The sequence below is a fragment of the Natrix helvetica genome, assembly GCF_964273705.1.
Source record: "Natrix helvetica genome assembly, chromosome: 2".
Taxonomy (NCBI): Eukaryota; Metazoa; Chordata; class Lepidosauria; order Squamata; family Natricidae; genus Natrix; species Natrix helvetica.
In genome coordinates this window covers 173165627-173183464 of record NC_138552.1, presented here as the reverse complement: position 1 = coordinate 173183464, position 17838 = coordinate 173165627, and the positions used below count along the sequence as shown (strand labels likewise).

General features: G+C 38.6%; 1 protein-coding gene across 1 annotated transcript in view; it reads right to left on the bottom strand.

Annotated features, from left to right (window-relative positions):
- DOP1A (DOP1 leucine zipper like protein A) overlaps window positions 1–17838 on the bottom strand; it is a 56600-nt gene that overhangs the window by 5790 nt on the left and 32972 nt on the right. Inside the window, exons 17-30 of the mRNA XM_081945720.1 lie at window positions 17123–17223; window positions 15551–15810; window positions 12810–14814; window positions 12593–12704; window positions 11447–11629; window positions 9926–10051; window positions 7911–8045; window positions 4611–4666; window positions 4149–4253; window positions 3356–3422; window positions 2612–2756; window positions 2313–2392; window positions 958–1067; window positions 501–650 (exon numbers count right to left, since the gene is read on the bottom strand). Coding sequence (XP_081801846.1) covers window positions 501–650; window positions 958–1067; window positions 2313–2392; window positions 2612–2756; window positions 3356–3422; window positions 4149–4253; window positions 4611–4666; window positions 7911–8045; window positions 9926–10051; window positions 11447–11629; window positions 12593–12704; window positions 12810–14814; window positions 15551–15810; window positions 17123–17223 — 3635 coding nt within the window. The remainder of the gene's footprint in view (window positions 1–500; window positions 651–957; window positions 1068–2312; window positions 2393–2611; window positions 2757–3355; window positions 3423–4148; window positions 4254–4610; window positions 4667–7910; window positions 8046–9925; window positions 10052–11446; window positions 11630–12592; window positions 12705–12809; window positions 14815–15550; window positions 15811–17122; window positions 17224–17838) is intronic.

Here is a 17838-nt window from a genome sequence, read left to right as displayed (position 1 = left end):
GTCATTAAATAGGTTACCCATGTGACTCACCCGATTTTACAACCTTTTTTGCAGTGGTAGTTAGCAATAGCACTTAGACTGATATAACGCTTTACAGAGCTTTATAGCCCTCTCTAAGCGGTTTACAGAGTCAGCAGCATTGCCCCCACCAATCTGGGTCCTCATTTTGTTAAGTGAATGCAGCAGTCATTAAGCCAACCGATTGTTCACTATGGGCTGGTTTTGCCAAAAACTGGAAGCAAATGTTAGTTTACATCAATCAATCAAGGTGATAATGTGACTGTAAGCAAATACGCCATCTAAGATCCGAATTAGCTGCTTCCATGAAAACAATCTTAAATGGATGAGCAGCTCATTATTGTACTCCCACCAAAATAGGGTTTATGAGTGGATGAGAAAAATGTGTGGGTCATCAGGTTTCTGTTTTATTTGTTTCACAGGAATATTTGGTTTAATTTTCCAGATACTGATTTCAAATAAGAGCAACAAACAAGCCTTACTGATTCACGCAAGAAGCATCCATCTGAAAGAAACTGGCATCCATGAAGAGATCAAAAGCTTCCTTCTTCCATGCTCTCCTGGTATACTGATATCCACTCAGACTGCTCAAGAGTTGGACACAGGCTCGGTAACTGGGTGCATTATGGGCACTGGAAGAAGAACGCCCCCCCATCTCATGTTACTATAAATACAGAATGTTTCTGTGAAAAACAATCTGAAAACACCAGCTTTACATGATTTCAGAATTATTTTTGCTGATAAAAGGCATAGCAGTACTGTCCGCTACGGCGTGTCACTTAACAGTGCCTCCCTCCCTTTCTTCCTCCTTTCTTCTGCAATGCTCTTCTGCTCATTTGGGGGCCTCACGTGATCTTGTTTTTTTGTGGCTTAGAGGACCGGGACAAAATATGGGGCAAGGGGGACTGTGCGACTTTTTGTAGTACTTTGCAAAGATACCTGTGGTTGCGAAGATAAGGCACAACGTAGTGCATTATATTTACAAGAAGTGGAATAACCCTTTCCTTCTCATCACTATAGAAAACCATGTCCAGAAGATGAGCCAAAACCTAAAACAGGACAGGAAAAACATCACAATTTTCCTTATTAATCTATGAGTTACTGTTTAAAATGTTTTAATTCTTTCAAGTAAAAACACAGCAAAGGATGATTTTCGAGATTCTACACACACACACACACACACACACACACACACACTTCAAAATGTGAATTTATAAAATTATAAATACAAGACAGATGATGTAAAAGCCCAGTTCCTTTTCATATCAATGAATATACAACCATATACTGTACCTACAGGCATGGCACTGACCTAAATTAGTCCCTAATGTGTATTTTTTTTTCTTGCATTGCTTTATAAAGATGAGAATGTACTTACAAAGCTTGGAAATAAAATGTGTTGTAAATGCGTTTTAGAGAAGATACCAGATATGTTAAAATTTTGAAAACGTGGAGGATGTAACCAAACTCTGTTTCCCAAATCTATACTTTAGATTCTGCTGGCACTAACAAATGTTTGTTGTGCCATCTCAACTACCAAACCATCCTTAACAATAACTTGTATGGGCTTAAAATCTAAGCAGGATTGGATTTGATCAGTTCTTGTCACAGAATAACAGTGTTTGGAAGGGACTTTGGAGAGCATCACCCTTTTCTTGGGTGAAGACCGCAATGCCAGAGCTGTAGGCTAGACTGGGGAATTACAAAAAATACTGGAAGGCAGAACTAAGTCACTTCCAACCACTGCTGAGGAAATTACATGGGCATACTAATGAAGCCACCAAAAAATGAGTTTGATTCACAGAAGATTAAATTTTTTATGATTGGTTTCAATTAAATCAACTTCAATCATGGTTTCTATAGCTAACTTCTTTAACACAGAAACAGTTAACTATTAATCACAGTTATAGGACTGATTGTAGGACTAAACATAATTATCCTTTTCATAATTTTACACAAAGAAAAAAAAATTGCAGAATTATTTTCACTGATGGCATAAACGCCTTCACATTCCTATTTCATCTCTTTCTGTTCATAATAATGAAAACAGGAAACATTTGCTTTTGCTCCAAGCAACATCTAAGATCCAAAATCAGACAAAAAAAAAAGCATGAGAGGTGGAATGAAGGGCAGAAAATATTTTCATGTCTATGAATCATAATTTTCCTTTGAGTCAACATAAAAACTCCTAAGGTCCATTTGATACTAAGTATTTACAATAAATTTCAAGAAATGTACAATGTTTTATCTGTTATTGCATTACGTATAAAATCAAGAACTACAAAAACACTTACTTCTGACAATAGCGTTAAGGCATGGACACTATACACTGATGGAGTTATGCTTGAGGTTTCCAAAGCTGGATACAACATATCTAAATTAAACACATGAAAAAGAAAGAAATGCTGTTTGTAAAGATGCAACCATGCCATTCTCACTTTGAATATTGGAAAGGTTTGTGCTAGAGTTAAACCATAGTGATGAGATTATTTTAATGACAATGCTCCTGCTCCAAATTATATTTAGTTCATGCTTTTGTAATTCCAGTCAGATGTTCAGATGAACAACATCAACAACAAAAAGTAAAAATCACCTTCAACATCAGACTCCAGGTTGTTTCCATCAACAATTATTTTGGGAGATGGCTTAACCTCTAAATTTCGCCTCAGCCAGGTTGTCTGTTCCAGGGATGAGCCTGCAATTGCCCCGATGGCATCCACTATTTTGTGTGTTACATCCTGGTGAGGTGGCAGAAGTAAAAGAAAAATTCTTATGAATAATATATATTTAATATATTACTTGATTTAATATCTCTTCTGCAGAAGTAATGAATAATCTGTGAGACAATCCTGTCCTTTGTGGAATGCCATGTGCTGCTGCCTTGTGACATCCCTATTTCTAAAAAAATCTAGCGTAATTATGAATATTAAATGCTTCAGCGATTTAAAGTGTCTGAAACACTTTAAAGAAAGCCAACTCAATAAACTATGAAAACCTACTTTGTGGCACAGTGAATTAAAAATATACATAAAGCTAACTGAGGTTTTGACAATGTCATTGACACATAGTTTTTTTCCCCCTAAGACAAAATCAACTGGCATATGAAATTGAAACAAAACAAAAAATAGGCATCAGCATAGCTCACATGTTATGAGAGAAGATAGCAATTCTGAAAAAGAGAACCCAACAATGATACAGGATTTTAAAATTGTCCAAAAAAAAAAAAAAGGGTGAGAAAAACAAAACAAGCATTTTCTTGGTAATTAGCCTACATACTTTACATTCTTTTTCGTATTATACTTGAATTCAAAGACTGCAGTTTCTATAGATCTCTTACCTGTAGATCTCTCTGATCCTTCTTATTATCCAGATTTGGATTTTTCATAATAAACTCATTTAATACACTTTAAACGAACAAGAAAGAAAAGGAAAAACATTAATGTCTTGCTTCAAGTTTTAGCAAGAAGGATTTCAAGGGAAGAGAGGTTTCAGAAGCCTAGGAAATAGAAGGGAAGGCTCATGGAAAGGCAGCAAGGATTAAGCCAAAGATCATATTCACAGCCCTTTAGATCCCACACTTGGACATCCTTAGGAAGCTATATCCTAAGAAAAGATGCTGTAATTGATTTTAGCAATAAATGTGGGGTATACATTTTTATAATTTAATCCAGTGGTTCTCAACTTTTTCTTCCTTTTGGCAAAGGTTGAGATAACCTGATAAAAATTACTGAGTAAATAATTTGGGTTCAAAGAGCTGGTCTTTAATCAATTCTGTCTAGCACTATTTTGGATTTCTGCATGGTGCTATGATGACAAATACTTTCAACTCATATTTAAACTCATGAAATTGAACTGGTCTTGAGCTAAAGGAGCAACAAGATACAGCCGTGACATTCTCACTTTGAACATTGCAAAGGTTTGTACTAGAGTTAACCCTAGTGATAAGGGTATCCATAACATTTGCAAGATTTCAAATTGCCTTGAAAGTTTCTAGTCCTCCCTACACCTGGAAGACTAAAAACTGTGCTCAATATAAAGTAGTGATCTAATTTTCATTACAAAAGACCAACATTTCTTCTAGATTTTTCAAAAGGAAAATTAACAGTCTCTATGGTCACAGAATGACTCACCCAAGTATTAGAAACTGCCCCGGAGCTGGAAGACCGAGTGGTATGGAATCCTTTAGAAGGAGCAGCAAAGAGGCCCAGCTATCTACTAAATTGGAGACAGGGATTCTGTAGGAAAGAAAAAGCCACATAATCATATCTAAAGGATTTTCATTATTATGTTTAGAAGGGCTAGCTAGAGTTGAGTAAATGAAATAATGTTGCCCTACTTGTTTTAAAATATTTTACAGTTAATGATCCATATAGAACTGAGGAGGAAATATGAAGCTCTTTAGTCAAATGGGAGTTCTGATTTTTAAACAAGTGTTTAATCTTCTAAAATCTGGAATTCAGCAGTTCAATTCCTTCCTTAATGCTTTCATAAATTGTCTCAGAATACTCTGACTTTAACAGAACTGTTACGCAAATGTGACCTTCTAAAATAACTCGATACTATTGAAAGGGATGCTAGAATAGAAAACCTACCTCTGGATGTACGTAAAGAAAAACTGCAACATGCAGACTTCCAATGAAAGATGCTTCTAGAAAGATTTTGTTAAAAAAGAATTAAGAAATACACATTATTGTTCTAAGTCTACAAGTAGCTGTCAGTTCTGTAATTAAAAGATAACTAATTTTGCTGTGACTTTTTTTTTAAAATCAGCACAATTTTGTTACATTTTAATGGAAGAAAATGTGTCAGCAATTATGAATATTTTAAAGTGATTTTTCCCTTAGTTTCCTCTTTTTCTGGAGGTGGAACATTAATTTTGCCTACAGAAAATTGGGTTTAGAAATCAATGTATTCTTTCAAAAACACAATTTTCTCAGGAGAAAGGCAAAGGAAGAATTATATCTATTAACAGAGCAAAAGTTTGATGAAAACTGGAAAATGTTCCTCTCAAACTAATACGTTATTATTTTTAAAATAATACTCAGTCTCCTAGGTGATCCCATGGGAGGAGTCATTGATCGGGATATTCCCAGACCCCATTTGCCTTGAGACTGAGGTTAAATTGAGGCCACTCCCCTCCGTCTCACTTCCTGGCTCCCAGTTAATCTCAGTCTTTCGGCCTAATAGGAGACGTTTTTCTTGGCTCCTGACTTTATTCAATTTGGTGTGAGAATTTTCCATCCTTGCCTTCCCCACCTCCTCCCTTGTCTTCCCATAGTGATTGTGGCTGCACTGGGCAATAGCTGGGCTTTGCAGGAGCGCCTCAGGCTCCAAGACTGCTTGTAGTCTCTGGGGAGCCTCCAAAGCCGGCCTCCGGGAGATCAGAAGAGGAACTGCATTTCCACCCCATCGGGGCTGCTGGAGCTCCTCCAGGCCTCTGGGTGGCATTGTTGAGGCAGAGCTCCTGGAGGAATCAGGCCGCATGGTTGGCGGCTGCCTTCTTGGATCCCTGCCGGCTTCTGGGAAGACGCATGTGGCCAGGGCAGCCATTAGAGCTCTGCAGAGGCCACGTGCAGAGGCACTCTCCCCGTGAATTGGGGAATCGCCTTCAGCTGCTCCTTCCAGCATTCCATGAGCCACAGATTGGTGGCATTGAGGCTACGTGCATGGAGGCACGGTGCCCTTCAGGATCGCTGGCAGCATTCTTTTTTTTTCTGTGAGGAGTGGAGGAGGCTGCAGAGAGCCTGTTGAGCCATCTGAGGAGCTGTGGGTACCTGAGGCTTTTGGGGAAGCTGTTCTTAATGGCGGATGCCATGAGGCGACCAGGGGAGGTAGCACCGGATTTCCCTGTGGATCCTGAGCCTGGCGAGGGGACCTCCAGAGGCCCCTCCACATCCAAAGAGAGGGCCTCAGGCAAGATGCCCACATCTAAGTCTGCAACAGCAGGGGGCTCTCACAGGGGGCATGAGGGAGTTGCCACCAGGGCTTCCTATCGAAGAGCCAGGGACTGCATTAGCTCTTCCCCCTCCAGGTCTCGTTCTCCCGTTAGGCTCACACTTGTGGCTGAATCACCCCCTAGATCCCAGGGATCTTCCAGGGAGGGTGCTTCCATGCCCCCCCTATCACCCCTGAGCACCCTGGGGCCCAGAGAGGGGATACTTTCGGCAGGCCTGTTGCTGGGCTGGGCAGACCTAGGCTAGCTCCTCAATCTGCTGAGACAGAGCCGGTTTTGGGGCCTCCCACTCTTTCCCTAGCATTTCCTGAGCTTCCAGAGAGGTTTCAGCAGATAATTTTCTGCATGCCTGTGGCAATACCTTCAGATTGCCACAGGCATGCAGAAAAAATCTATATCCTCTAGGAGGAGTTCTTCTCGTGGGACACCGGGAGGTCATCCAAACTAACCCACAACTTCTTCTGTTCGTGAGCATAGGCAGAGTTCCCCCTCTACAGCTAGTGAGGATTCTGTGTTAGATGAAGGGGGTCAAAAGAAGGTTGGTTTCTCTGATTATGAAGAACCTGTTCCGGAGGCTTCCGTGTTCACTGGTTTATTTCTCCCCTCCCAATTTGGTTCCCTTCTGCGCAAGACTAAGGCCATTGCGGATTTGGAGGTGGCTCCCGCTGCTGGGGGCACTCCGGTTACCCCGGCTCCAGGCACAAAAAAGGCCTTCCACAAGCCAGATTCCTCTTATACCGTTGACCTTCCATTAAACTGGGAACAAGGAAGTGAGGCAGTGGGGAGTGATCTCAATTTAACCTCAGTCTCAAGGCAAATGGGGTCTGAGACTATCCCAATCAATTACTCCTCCCACGGGCTCCTAGACACCTGCAGTTCAAGTAAAACCAACTGACATTTCATTGCAAAACATAAAAGCAACTGGTTTTTTATTCTTCATTAATGCATTTTTAATGCAAGGAACAGTAATTACAATAGCAATTAAACTAATTAATTAATTACAACAAATAATATAAAGTTTAATTAAAGGCATTTTCATGCATGCATGGGTATAGGTAATCCTCATTTAACAATAGTAATTGGGACTGGAATTTCTATTGCTAAGCGACACAGATATAAAGAGTGATGTCACATGATCATACTACTTAGCAATGGCAATTCGAAATGGCTGATAAGCAAATCAAAGGTCTTTAAGTCCTCACATGATCACAACATCTGGCTTCCTGCTGGCTTCCCCACTGACTTTGCTTGTGGGAAGCTGGCAGGAAAGAGATAGCAAATTGTGTGACCATATGACCACAGAATGCGGTGGTGTCAGAAATGCTCAGATTGCAATTTTGTGACCACAGGGACATTGTGACAGCTAGAACTTTAAGAACTGGTTTAATTATCACTAGTCAGCATGGTCATAAATTCAAGCAATTACAGAATGAGAGGTCATTAACCTAGGACAGGGGTGTCAAACTGGCGGCCTGTGGGCTGGATGAATCATGTGCAGGCCACGCCCACCCCAGCTCCATGAAGGGAAAAATGTCACGATACGTCACATGATGGCAACATGACACTGAGTTTGACACATCAAATGAATGAAACATCAAATCTTTTCTTGCTAATTAGCCCAGAGCATTCCAAAAGGCAGGGAAGTAGGGGAAAAGGGCTCTAAGCTTTGTCCTTTTATCCAGTTTCCTTATGAGTCGAATTATGGAAATCTTTCCTGGTCTTTGTATTTCACTCAGATACTTGGGGTTGCATTCTTCTAATGCTATAAAGCAAAGTTGAAGTAAAAGCCTAAGCTCTGTTACAGTCATACGATTCTTCACTTAATCACTATTTTACATAACAACTGAGTCACTAGTCCCAATTGTGGTTGCTAAATGAGGACTACCTGTACTTAAATTGTGTGAACCATTAAAATATTGTTTTAATGGTTATGTCATACCTTGTCCTTGGCAATAGCTGGTGGTTGCTTTAAGACTTCTTTCACTGTTTGCATGACAGTTTCAGTTCTCATAACACTGATGGAACGAACCAGCTCCACCAGCAGGAGCTGCTCTTCACTGGCACTAGGAATCACCTGATAAGTAAAATTCCACCACTGGCATTGAATCTCACAGAGTCAAGTCACGACCATTGCAAAATCACTTGTAAGAATTAGGCTGCAACCATATGCCACCTTACTTTGCTATAAACACTACTGATATATAGCATTGCATCAATGGCTGAATTAGCATTTTGAGACCACTTGGATTAAAAGCAAAGAACTATATATTCATTTTTAAAAAGTTGGATATTTTTTCAAGTAGCCAAATTGGCTGCATTATTTCTACACATCTATATTCTCACAAGTGCATTACTTCCCTCATGTACCACCCTTAAAATTCAACCTTCAACTCCAGTTTCACTCAAAACATAATTCTACTCTTTTTACTTTATTGTAATACTTTCTCTAAACCGACAAGCGTATAATAAACTTTCTGACATGCACACATTTTTATTAATTTATTTAAAACTAGCTATTCTATGCATTTTTCAACATTTTTGCAACATTATTTTTTGTTTTTTTCAACAATACTACTTATAGCATTCATTTCCCCCCTCCATAGTTCAACATATCACTATTATTCCAATATAAATTTCCTTCCAATATCTGTCATTCTAAATTTCATCTTGAATCATTGGATACTTTTATTTTTAAATTTGGTTAACTCCGCTAGAAGTTCCCTGCTTAACTCTTCACCCACTCCCAAAACAATTTTTTAATTCCATCAAAATAACTCTGTATTTTGTCTTTTCTTAATTCTTGGCTCTTATTGTTTGCAGTTTTTTGCAACTGTTTTTTCTTAAACACACTTTATACAACACTTTTCTCTCATCCTCATTTTTTGAGGCAGTCATTCTCTTACATGCATTTTTCTCACTTGCAGTTTTTTCTATTTCCTTGTTTTACCAGATAGCCATTTTTATGTTTCTTTTTAGCACAACTTCATTCACTTCTGTGGCATTCTGTAACATAATTCCCTTTATTCTATGAATCTTGTGGCAGTTGGCATCTTTGTCTCTTTTGTCTTGTAAGACTTCTTCAGATTGGCTGTCACTGACTAGCTCAAACTATCCTGATATTTCTCAAGTCATCAAAAGTGGAAAGAATTTTCCTTTTTTTAAATGATGCAAAATGAATGGAAGCAAATACTTATGGAATCAAGAAGTGGCATCACCCTAGCTGTTTGGGTAGGGTGCAGAGGTGGGCTGCTGCTGGACCAGTTGCCTGTACCGGTAGTTCCAACCACCAGCTGGGCCCGTCCACCTGCCCCAGTGCTATCTCGCCCTATATATCTTACTTTCTGGCTCCTTCACCCCGCCCACGTAGCCCAGCTGATTTCCGAGCCTCACCTGCTCTACTCACCGCGTCTGCTCAAGAAGGTGTGCTGGAAGCCACGTGCATAAAATTGCCGTGTGTTTGAAGCTGCGCACAAGCACGGAAGGTGTGCATGCGCTCACATTTTCGGTTCTGCACTAGGCAAACCGGTTGTTAAATTATGTGAAGCCCACCTCTGGTCAGGCGGCATAGACCAGGGGTATCCAAACTTGGTAACTCTAAGTTTTGTGGACTTCAACTCTAACAGCTCTAACTGGCTGAGGAATTATGGGAGTTGAAGTCCACAAGTCTTAAAGCTGCCAAGTCTAGAGACTCCTGGTATAGACCTAGCAAAGAGAAGGAACTTTACTGTTATGCATTTGATTGTATTCAATAACTGTAATCCTAACACCAGTTCAGTGAACTCCATCAGATTCAGAGTGTCATACACAGATATCACAAACGATATTTATTTTAGCATGGCGCAGTTTCTCAATCTACCTACTAAGCTAAATAAATTAATAAAGCTAAATAAGCCTACTAAATAAAACTTAGGAAACTGCTGAACTCATCTTAAACAAGCCCATCAGTTAATATACCTTAGTCCTTGAAGCTTGTTTATTTTGTTTCCTTTCATTCCACACAAATGCAATAGCTGCCATGAAGTGAACACCATGGTTCATTGAAATTGGACCAAGCAATTCAAGAATTTGCTGCCTTAAATTCTGTAATACATAAAATATACTAAATTTAGAGAAAAACAAAACAAGAACCTAACAGCTCATCTAGAGCAATATACAATTATACAATGAAAGAAAATATTGAGAAATGTAACTTGGGCCATTTCTCTTTTGGAACATGAGAGACAAAAATATTTTAGGGTAAGCTATTTCTGTGCACTATTTTTAAAAAGTCTTGAATTCTTTATTGCTATGCAAATCTGATGAATTTTCTGGCACAATCCAAGTGTCTCTTGAAAATACAGTTAAGAAAATAACCATGATGTGACATGAAGTCTTAATGAACAATCAGGTTCTGCAGTTGGAAATAAATCAGGATCAGAAAGAAGAGAGTTGGCAATATGTTTTGCATTATAATTTAACATGACAGGGGAAAAAAATAATAGCTATTGCTATTTGTTCCTATAAAATAGAAAAGACACTATGAGAAAGTGGAAGAGTACAAAAGGGTCAAAACCATGATGGATATTTTTATGCTCAAATCATTATTGTATTGGTTATGGTTATGTGTACGGTTAACACAAATACACAGTTTGGTGAAATGTCTGAGAGGTCCCTAGTGCTCTCTGAGCTTGGTTGTTTTCTTGCAGACCTTTTATTACCAAAACTATGTAACATCATCAGTGCTAGTCCTTTAGGTTAATGAAACGTCTGCAAGAAAACAACCTAGTTCAGAGATCACCAAAGACTCCTTATTTCAACCCCAAGCTACAAATATTCTCCTTTATTATTCAAATGTCTCAGTGGCATTTTTGCATATATACTTTTAGCTTTTTGTAGCCCTTGAAACATAAAGGTGTCTATATGGAACCGAGGGAAGTTTTGACTATAGGGGCTATTTGATCAAATAAATCAACACCAGCCTTTAAATGGGTCTACTACGTAGGTTATCATAAGAAGAAACATCTATGTTACAACTGTTCTAGATTTTTTTTAAAAATCCCAATTCTGGATCATTTGGTAGTACAAGGTCCTCTCTTGCATATACACAAACTATATTGTACAGTATGGAGACATTACACTGCTTTTTGGAAGAATGATTAAATATTGTGACCCTGTCAAGATCCTGGCACTGATTATTCAAGGATTAAAAACAAAATATGTGTGTGACTTCAAGGCAGGTTTTTGACTCTTGGTGAGCACTCGGAGAAGTCCCTGGAGTTTTCCTAACAAGATTTTTCAGCAGCCATTTGCCCTTGCTTTCTTCCTAGAGCGGAGAGTGACTCGCCTGGAGTCATTCAATTCAGCCGTGTGCCAAGTTCTAAGCTCCAGAACTTCCTGCCTCTAGTCTGACATTTTAACCAGTATACCAAACTGGCTCTGTTATTCAAGTATAACATACACTAGTGAACAAAATCATTTGTACACATGTGTTCTAACCTTTGTTGACCCAAGATTAATTGTGGTTACAGATGCAGCTGCAGCAGAAGCTGTTTTCTCTGAAGAGTCTGCCTGGTACAGGATGCTCCACAAAAGTGTGACAGAGGACATGATAATGTGAAGGATAGACAAGATCCCACTGCGTGCTTCAAACATGTGTTTCTGATCGACATTAACCAGAAGCTAGTAACAAGGAAGAGGAAAACATAATCAATTATCATCAGGGATATTAATTTACAGGAATCTTTCCCCCTTTTTGTACTCTCTTCACACCTGGTTCCCCCCCCCTCCATTCTGTTTCAGGCAGCATTAAACCATCATTGAATTACATGTTAACCAGAATTATTTTCAGACCAGTTTGCAACGATAGTATGAAATTAGTTTCAAGATCTGATAGGATACAGATGTGATACAATTCTAACAATAATTGTTAACAAGTTTAAATCGGAAAATGAAGTACTTCCTCCAAATCAAAACAGATCTTATCAAAAGAAAACATGTCTTATCTGTTTATAATTTACTGAAATCCTGAATTCAGTTTCAATTAAAGGTTGAAATTGGGTTCAGCAATTCCAAAACCGAATGTCTCAAATTCTGTAATTCATAAAAGAGTGCTTTAATATCAAACTGTATTCATAACATTATGCTACTTATATACCCAAAATGTAAATGAAAATTGCTCTTGTAAGATTAGGTGTGAGATCAAGATCTCGTAACATAGTAATAAATTGCACATGATGATATTCGTCCATTGTGTTTGAAGATGACCTTAACATCAAACAGGTTTTGGGGCGCGATGTGTCCTCAGGTGGCTGGTAAGGCCTATACGGGCACGAAATGTTCTGCCACATGTTGGGCAGACGTGTGATTATCATTGTTGCAGCATTTGCAGCTCTGGCTTTGCAGAGTGATGAGACCAAAATCTCGCAACGTAGTAATAAATTGCACCTACATGGCATATACATAAAGAGTTCGGAATATGCCAAATAAGGTTCTCTGTTTTAAGAGTTATTTTTTTAGGGTCAATGGACTAGTTTGCACAATGCACAGGCTGAAACAAGTTATTAGGAAGGGCAAAGGACAAATAAGAGCACAGTGATAGCTGGAACAAAAAAACCCCTAACTTAAAAATCTAAGGAGGTTTACCTGATGATACTGCGTGGATGGGTCAAGTAAGCAATAATGAATAATTGTTGTGATGCCTTCCAAAAGAGTGAGCATCATATCTGGTGGAGTAACGGATGCCATCCAAAGAGGCCTAAAAACAACAATGAATCTTGTTACAATTTTGAAATGCACTTACAAAATTCCCTTTAAAAAAAAAAAAGTGCCAAAAGGAAAAAAGAGAAAGCGAAATACATGCCTACTGTCAGATAAACTCATTTCATATCTGTATTGCTGAATCAGATTATCCAGGTTCCTGCAAAGCTGTAGGGTCACCGAAATCACCACTCTTTGGAGCACCTTCCCCATGTAAGGCAGAGAAGCAGTGATTAATCCTATCCATTGGGGATGCATTTTACAGGCACAATGCTGGTGTAATGCTCTTATTACAGCACAAAGAAACATGCCTTGGGAGGTTATGGGCTGGGAGTGTAAATACTGAAGGGAAGCCATTGGCTGTTGAGGATTGATGTGCTCCAAGTCGGTTACCACAAAATCAAAGCCCGCCTCGTTCTCCTCAGGCACGGTCATCACTTTGTGCTCCAGTACAATGAGCCGCTGGAGGACTTTTAAAAGCTGTGACTGGAGAGTGCTACCATTATCCAACTCATCCTCAGAAAAGTTGATTAGACTGTCTTCGGAGAAACCTTCTTCAACAGCCCCTATATTTTTCCCTGCCATCTTCTCACTATGCCACTTCTGGACACTGAAGATAGAGGACAGCAAACAATGCAGAATCACCTTCTGGACCTTGCATTTGGACAGCATGTCCGAAATGAAACTGGGGAATCCTTTGGTGGAGCTCTCCACCACTTTTGCAAGCTCGGCAAAAAGAAGGGACAAGATTTCGATGCTCATCATTTGCATGTTCCGATTCCCTATCAGGTCCTGCGAAGAGACTTTCACGTGGGTTGGGTAGTGGCTCCTCATGTAATACAAGCAGAGAGAGATGAGGATCTCGATGTACATGGAACTTCGAAAGCTGTGGTTTGAGTCTATTGGGATATGGCTGTAAAAGTCTTTGCCCATGACAGATATGCGATGCCTGGCCAGGAGATTCTGAAGTAAGGAAAGCTGGGGGGTATAGGCATTATTGACGCTGGTGGTGGAAATGGCATTTACAAAAGCAGAAGGGTTGGTTTTCAAGATAGCTTTAATGGCAGAGAAAGAATACAGGGTCCTCGAGGAGTCATATACTTGGAGGTACAATAGAACATGTTGATATAAAGGATGTATGTTAAAATGGGGAGATTTCCGCGCCCCCGGCGACCCTGCGTCGCTCTCAATTTCCGAGATTTCGCCCTCTCCACAGCTATACCAATTTTCCAAGTCGAGGCCGTCGCTGAAGAAAACACTGCTTTGCTTCAGCTTCTCAGCTTGTGCTTTCTTCTTTTCTTCATCTTTCCTTTTCGCTATTTTGACTTTGGGCTTTGCTCCTGGGTGTTTACCAGATTCTTTCACAATGGTTTCTTTTTCTGACATTTTTTCCGGCAATTTTCCTTTGAAGCTGAATTGGATGCTACTGTGACTTCGCTGCCTTGACTTTTCTTCTGGGGCAGTGAAGGTCTGGTCACTGAGAGATTGCTGGCTTATTGAGATGCAGGGTGATGAACTGTTCCTGGAGATTTCATTAGAAATGCTTTCAAGTCCAGTCTCAGATGAGACAGATAGTAGCTGAGCGCTGTCATTGCTAAGCAAACTACTCTGGCTGTCCAGAAGGTTTGGTTCTTCACATTTGGATACCTCTTCAATGGCATCTAAAGTGTTTAATGTACTTGAAGTATCTTCTGGATATACATCTTTGTCTGACCGTGGATCTTCTGCAAGCTTCTCGACTACCTTGCAGATCAGGTCAAGGACCACTTGCTGTATTATTTCATCTAAGGAATCTCCTTTCAAATGTTGAGAACTATCTGGGGCAGTCAGGCTTTCGGGTTCTACTTCATAGCTGAGGTTATCCCCAGCAGATGACTGGGAGCAGCCGGAGTCTGAACTCTGCATTATTTCTATCTGATTATCAGGAAGGTCAAAATCAGAGGTAGCCAAAGGAATAGTTTCACTGCTAGTGCTCAGGAGAGAGATCCTGTCACTTAAAGGGTTGACCGTAAGGCTAAAATTCTCCATTTCATCTAAAGCCAGCTGCTTTTCAGTGTTCTCTTTAGTCAATGTCCCATGTTCTTGACTTGATGGTATTGTGACGAATGCTTAACAAAAAGAAAAACAAGTAGTTATGAGTATTTTTCTTATTTGGATAGTCATTTAGAAGTTATTACCATAATTCATATAATACCTTTTTCTGCAAGACACCTCTAAGCTGTTCATTCTGACGTAAGCTAAAAAGTTAACATTGCAATATGAGCCCAACAGGAACGAAGTGTTTAAATTACACTTCAGTAGGTATTTTGAGTCCAGAGTTAGACTCTGCTGACAAATTCAAGAACTGCAATAGGGACAATATTAGTGTTCATTTCTGAAATGAGAGAGAAATCTTTGATTGCTATGGATATAGGAAAGATCTGTAGAACTTTGGACCGAACATTCCTTTAAAAATGAGATAATATCCAACATAAAAAGAGAAAACTGCCAGTGTGAAGAGTGAATGAAAGGATATGAAAGGATATTGCATTACAATAAGTATTATTTATATATTATCACGCACCTGCACACTTTTAGTAGGTCACCCTGTGGTATTTTTTAACTTTAAAAAACCAAAAATGTTCCAATTATATAATTATACAAATCCATATGTAAAATAAAACAAAATAAATTCACTAATGTAAAATAAAAAACTATGATACAAAATGTTATTAAATATAATATAAAATATAAAATGCTATTTTATGCTACATTATATCAATATAATATAAAAACTGAAGATATAAATATAATAACAAATTGAGGATATCATGATAAATCAGTGGTTAATGAGGTGGTACTTACAACCACTACTATTAAATTTCTGCATAAAATGTTTTTCATTTTCATCTTCCAGATAACAGGGAGATTTATTCCAGTACCATTCAGCCTGTACCCTTTGAACAGAAATACGTTGGGTTTTTGGATGGAGAAGCAGCAAAAGCAAAGGTTCCAGGACTCTTGCAATGTCATGCCTTTGAAGGACTTGATTTAACCAGGCCTGTCCAACTGACCAGGTGGAGCCATCTAAGCTGTTAAGACTATCCAGCATGATAAACAAGGATCTGAGGAGGGAGGGAAAATCTGTATTAAAATAACAGGTCAAAAGAAAAAAATATACAAGCTTTGAAACTCTTGTTTCCCAGCTGAGAAAGCCAAATATTCTCTTGACCTGATGACACTAATGCTCCTGGGGTTCACTCTTTTGGGTCAAAGTCAATCCTTAATCTAGTGCAAAGTTCCCCCTGCCCCTTCCAACAAGGAAATGGAGACAGACCTACTAGATCAGGAGTGTCAAACTCATGTCGTTATGGTGGCGTCATGTGACATATCGAGTCCCTACGGGGAGAGGGGGCGGTCTATAAATTTAATAAAACCTAAACCTAATAAACTTTACACCCCCCCCCCTCTGTTTGCTAAACCAAGCATGGGCGTGGCCAGCACATGATGCATCTGGCCCGTGGGCCCGGAGTTTAACAGCCCTGTACTAGATGCTTCATGGATGAGATCAGTTAATAAATATATTAGTCAAGCCAGTGGTGTTTAGTAAGGAGAAGCAAGTTCCAGATATATTCAGTGGCCGTCAGTTGACAGTCAATATGATTTGATATGCAACAATTAATGTCTCAGAAAATGAAGAAATGTTACTGTTTTGCCTGGACAAAAAGGTATTAATATCAGTACTAAAATTTTCAATACATTTTACATTATGTTTTATTCAGAAAAGAATAAGATCTATTAAATACCAATAGAAAAGATTGGTGAGAATAGAAAGGATCACGCTGTTGGAGAGGCAATGAAGTTAAATTACCAGCAAATCCTCACAGTTGGCTACCCATGTTAACATTTTTTTCAGAAATTATTCCTCAAGTAACACAGTTAATTTCATATTAAATATTTCTAAAACTTAAATAGCTACTTGACGAGTGAACTTTGAAATTGTTTTGATCATGTACTATTAGATCAGATGAAATCATTTTATCTGTCATTGCTGCTTTGTCATAAAATATTTTATTTCTATCTTTCTATCAGGTCATATATAGGAACAATTTTAAAACAGGCATTGTGACAGATTTTTTTTCTACTTAAACGTTCAAATTGGGCCAAATATCCATGCACTGTATGCACATGTAAATAATAAATATTATTTCTGATAAGCTGAAACTGAATTTGGTCATCATCAACTTTATCCTTTCTTGTTTTTCAAAGAATATTTATTCACTACAATATCAATTTATCAGAGTAGAATTTTTTAAAGTTTCAAAACTATTCCATTCTGAAAACTTCTATAAGCATGAACTCGCTATTACAGAAAAATATATATGTGATTTTATTACATAATAATTAATAATTTTCTATTTCATCTATGTAACTAACCTGTCAAATGAACGACCATATGATGAGGACTTGTTAATATGCAGGTCTCTAGTGAGATGCCAAAGGACTGAAAACTTTGCATGAGCTTCCATTCTGATTTTCTACAAAACGAAGGAACAAATAAACTCTTAATATAATCCATCAAATTGGGTAAGGAGAAAATTGTCTAAATCAGCAACAATCAATGTAGCTTAATGTATTTCTTTCCCCATTATCAGTCTGAAAGAACAACAAGAACAGCAACAATAATTTTAAGCTTTCCAATCCAGAGCATTGTTGGTGGTTTACAATTTTATTTCTATGAAACTAAAAAAGAGTTGTTACTTGCTGTAATCATCAAGAATTTTAAAAATTACCATTTCATGAAATGGCAAGGAGCAAAACTCTACATCACAAGTAGCAATCTTTGAAGCAGAAGGTACAGTATACAAATTTCAGAATGAGACATAATCCTCTCCCCCAAAGGTTGAGGAGCTATTTTTACAAATTTAAGATCTACACAGTATGAAACTGGTCCATGACATCAGTGTATTTAGCTAGGAGCTGATTCTCCCTCTCGTGCACCCTCAAAAACCTGCCCTGAAAGGGACTGGAGGATCCAGTCAAAGGATGCATGGAGACCTACAGGAAGGGATGGACGGATGCTCATACAATAAATGCCCATCTACAATTCCAAGAAAAAAAACAATGAGAGTCTCACGCAGCAGTTAATGTGC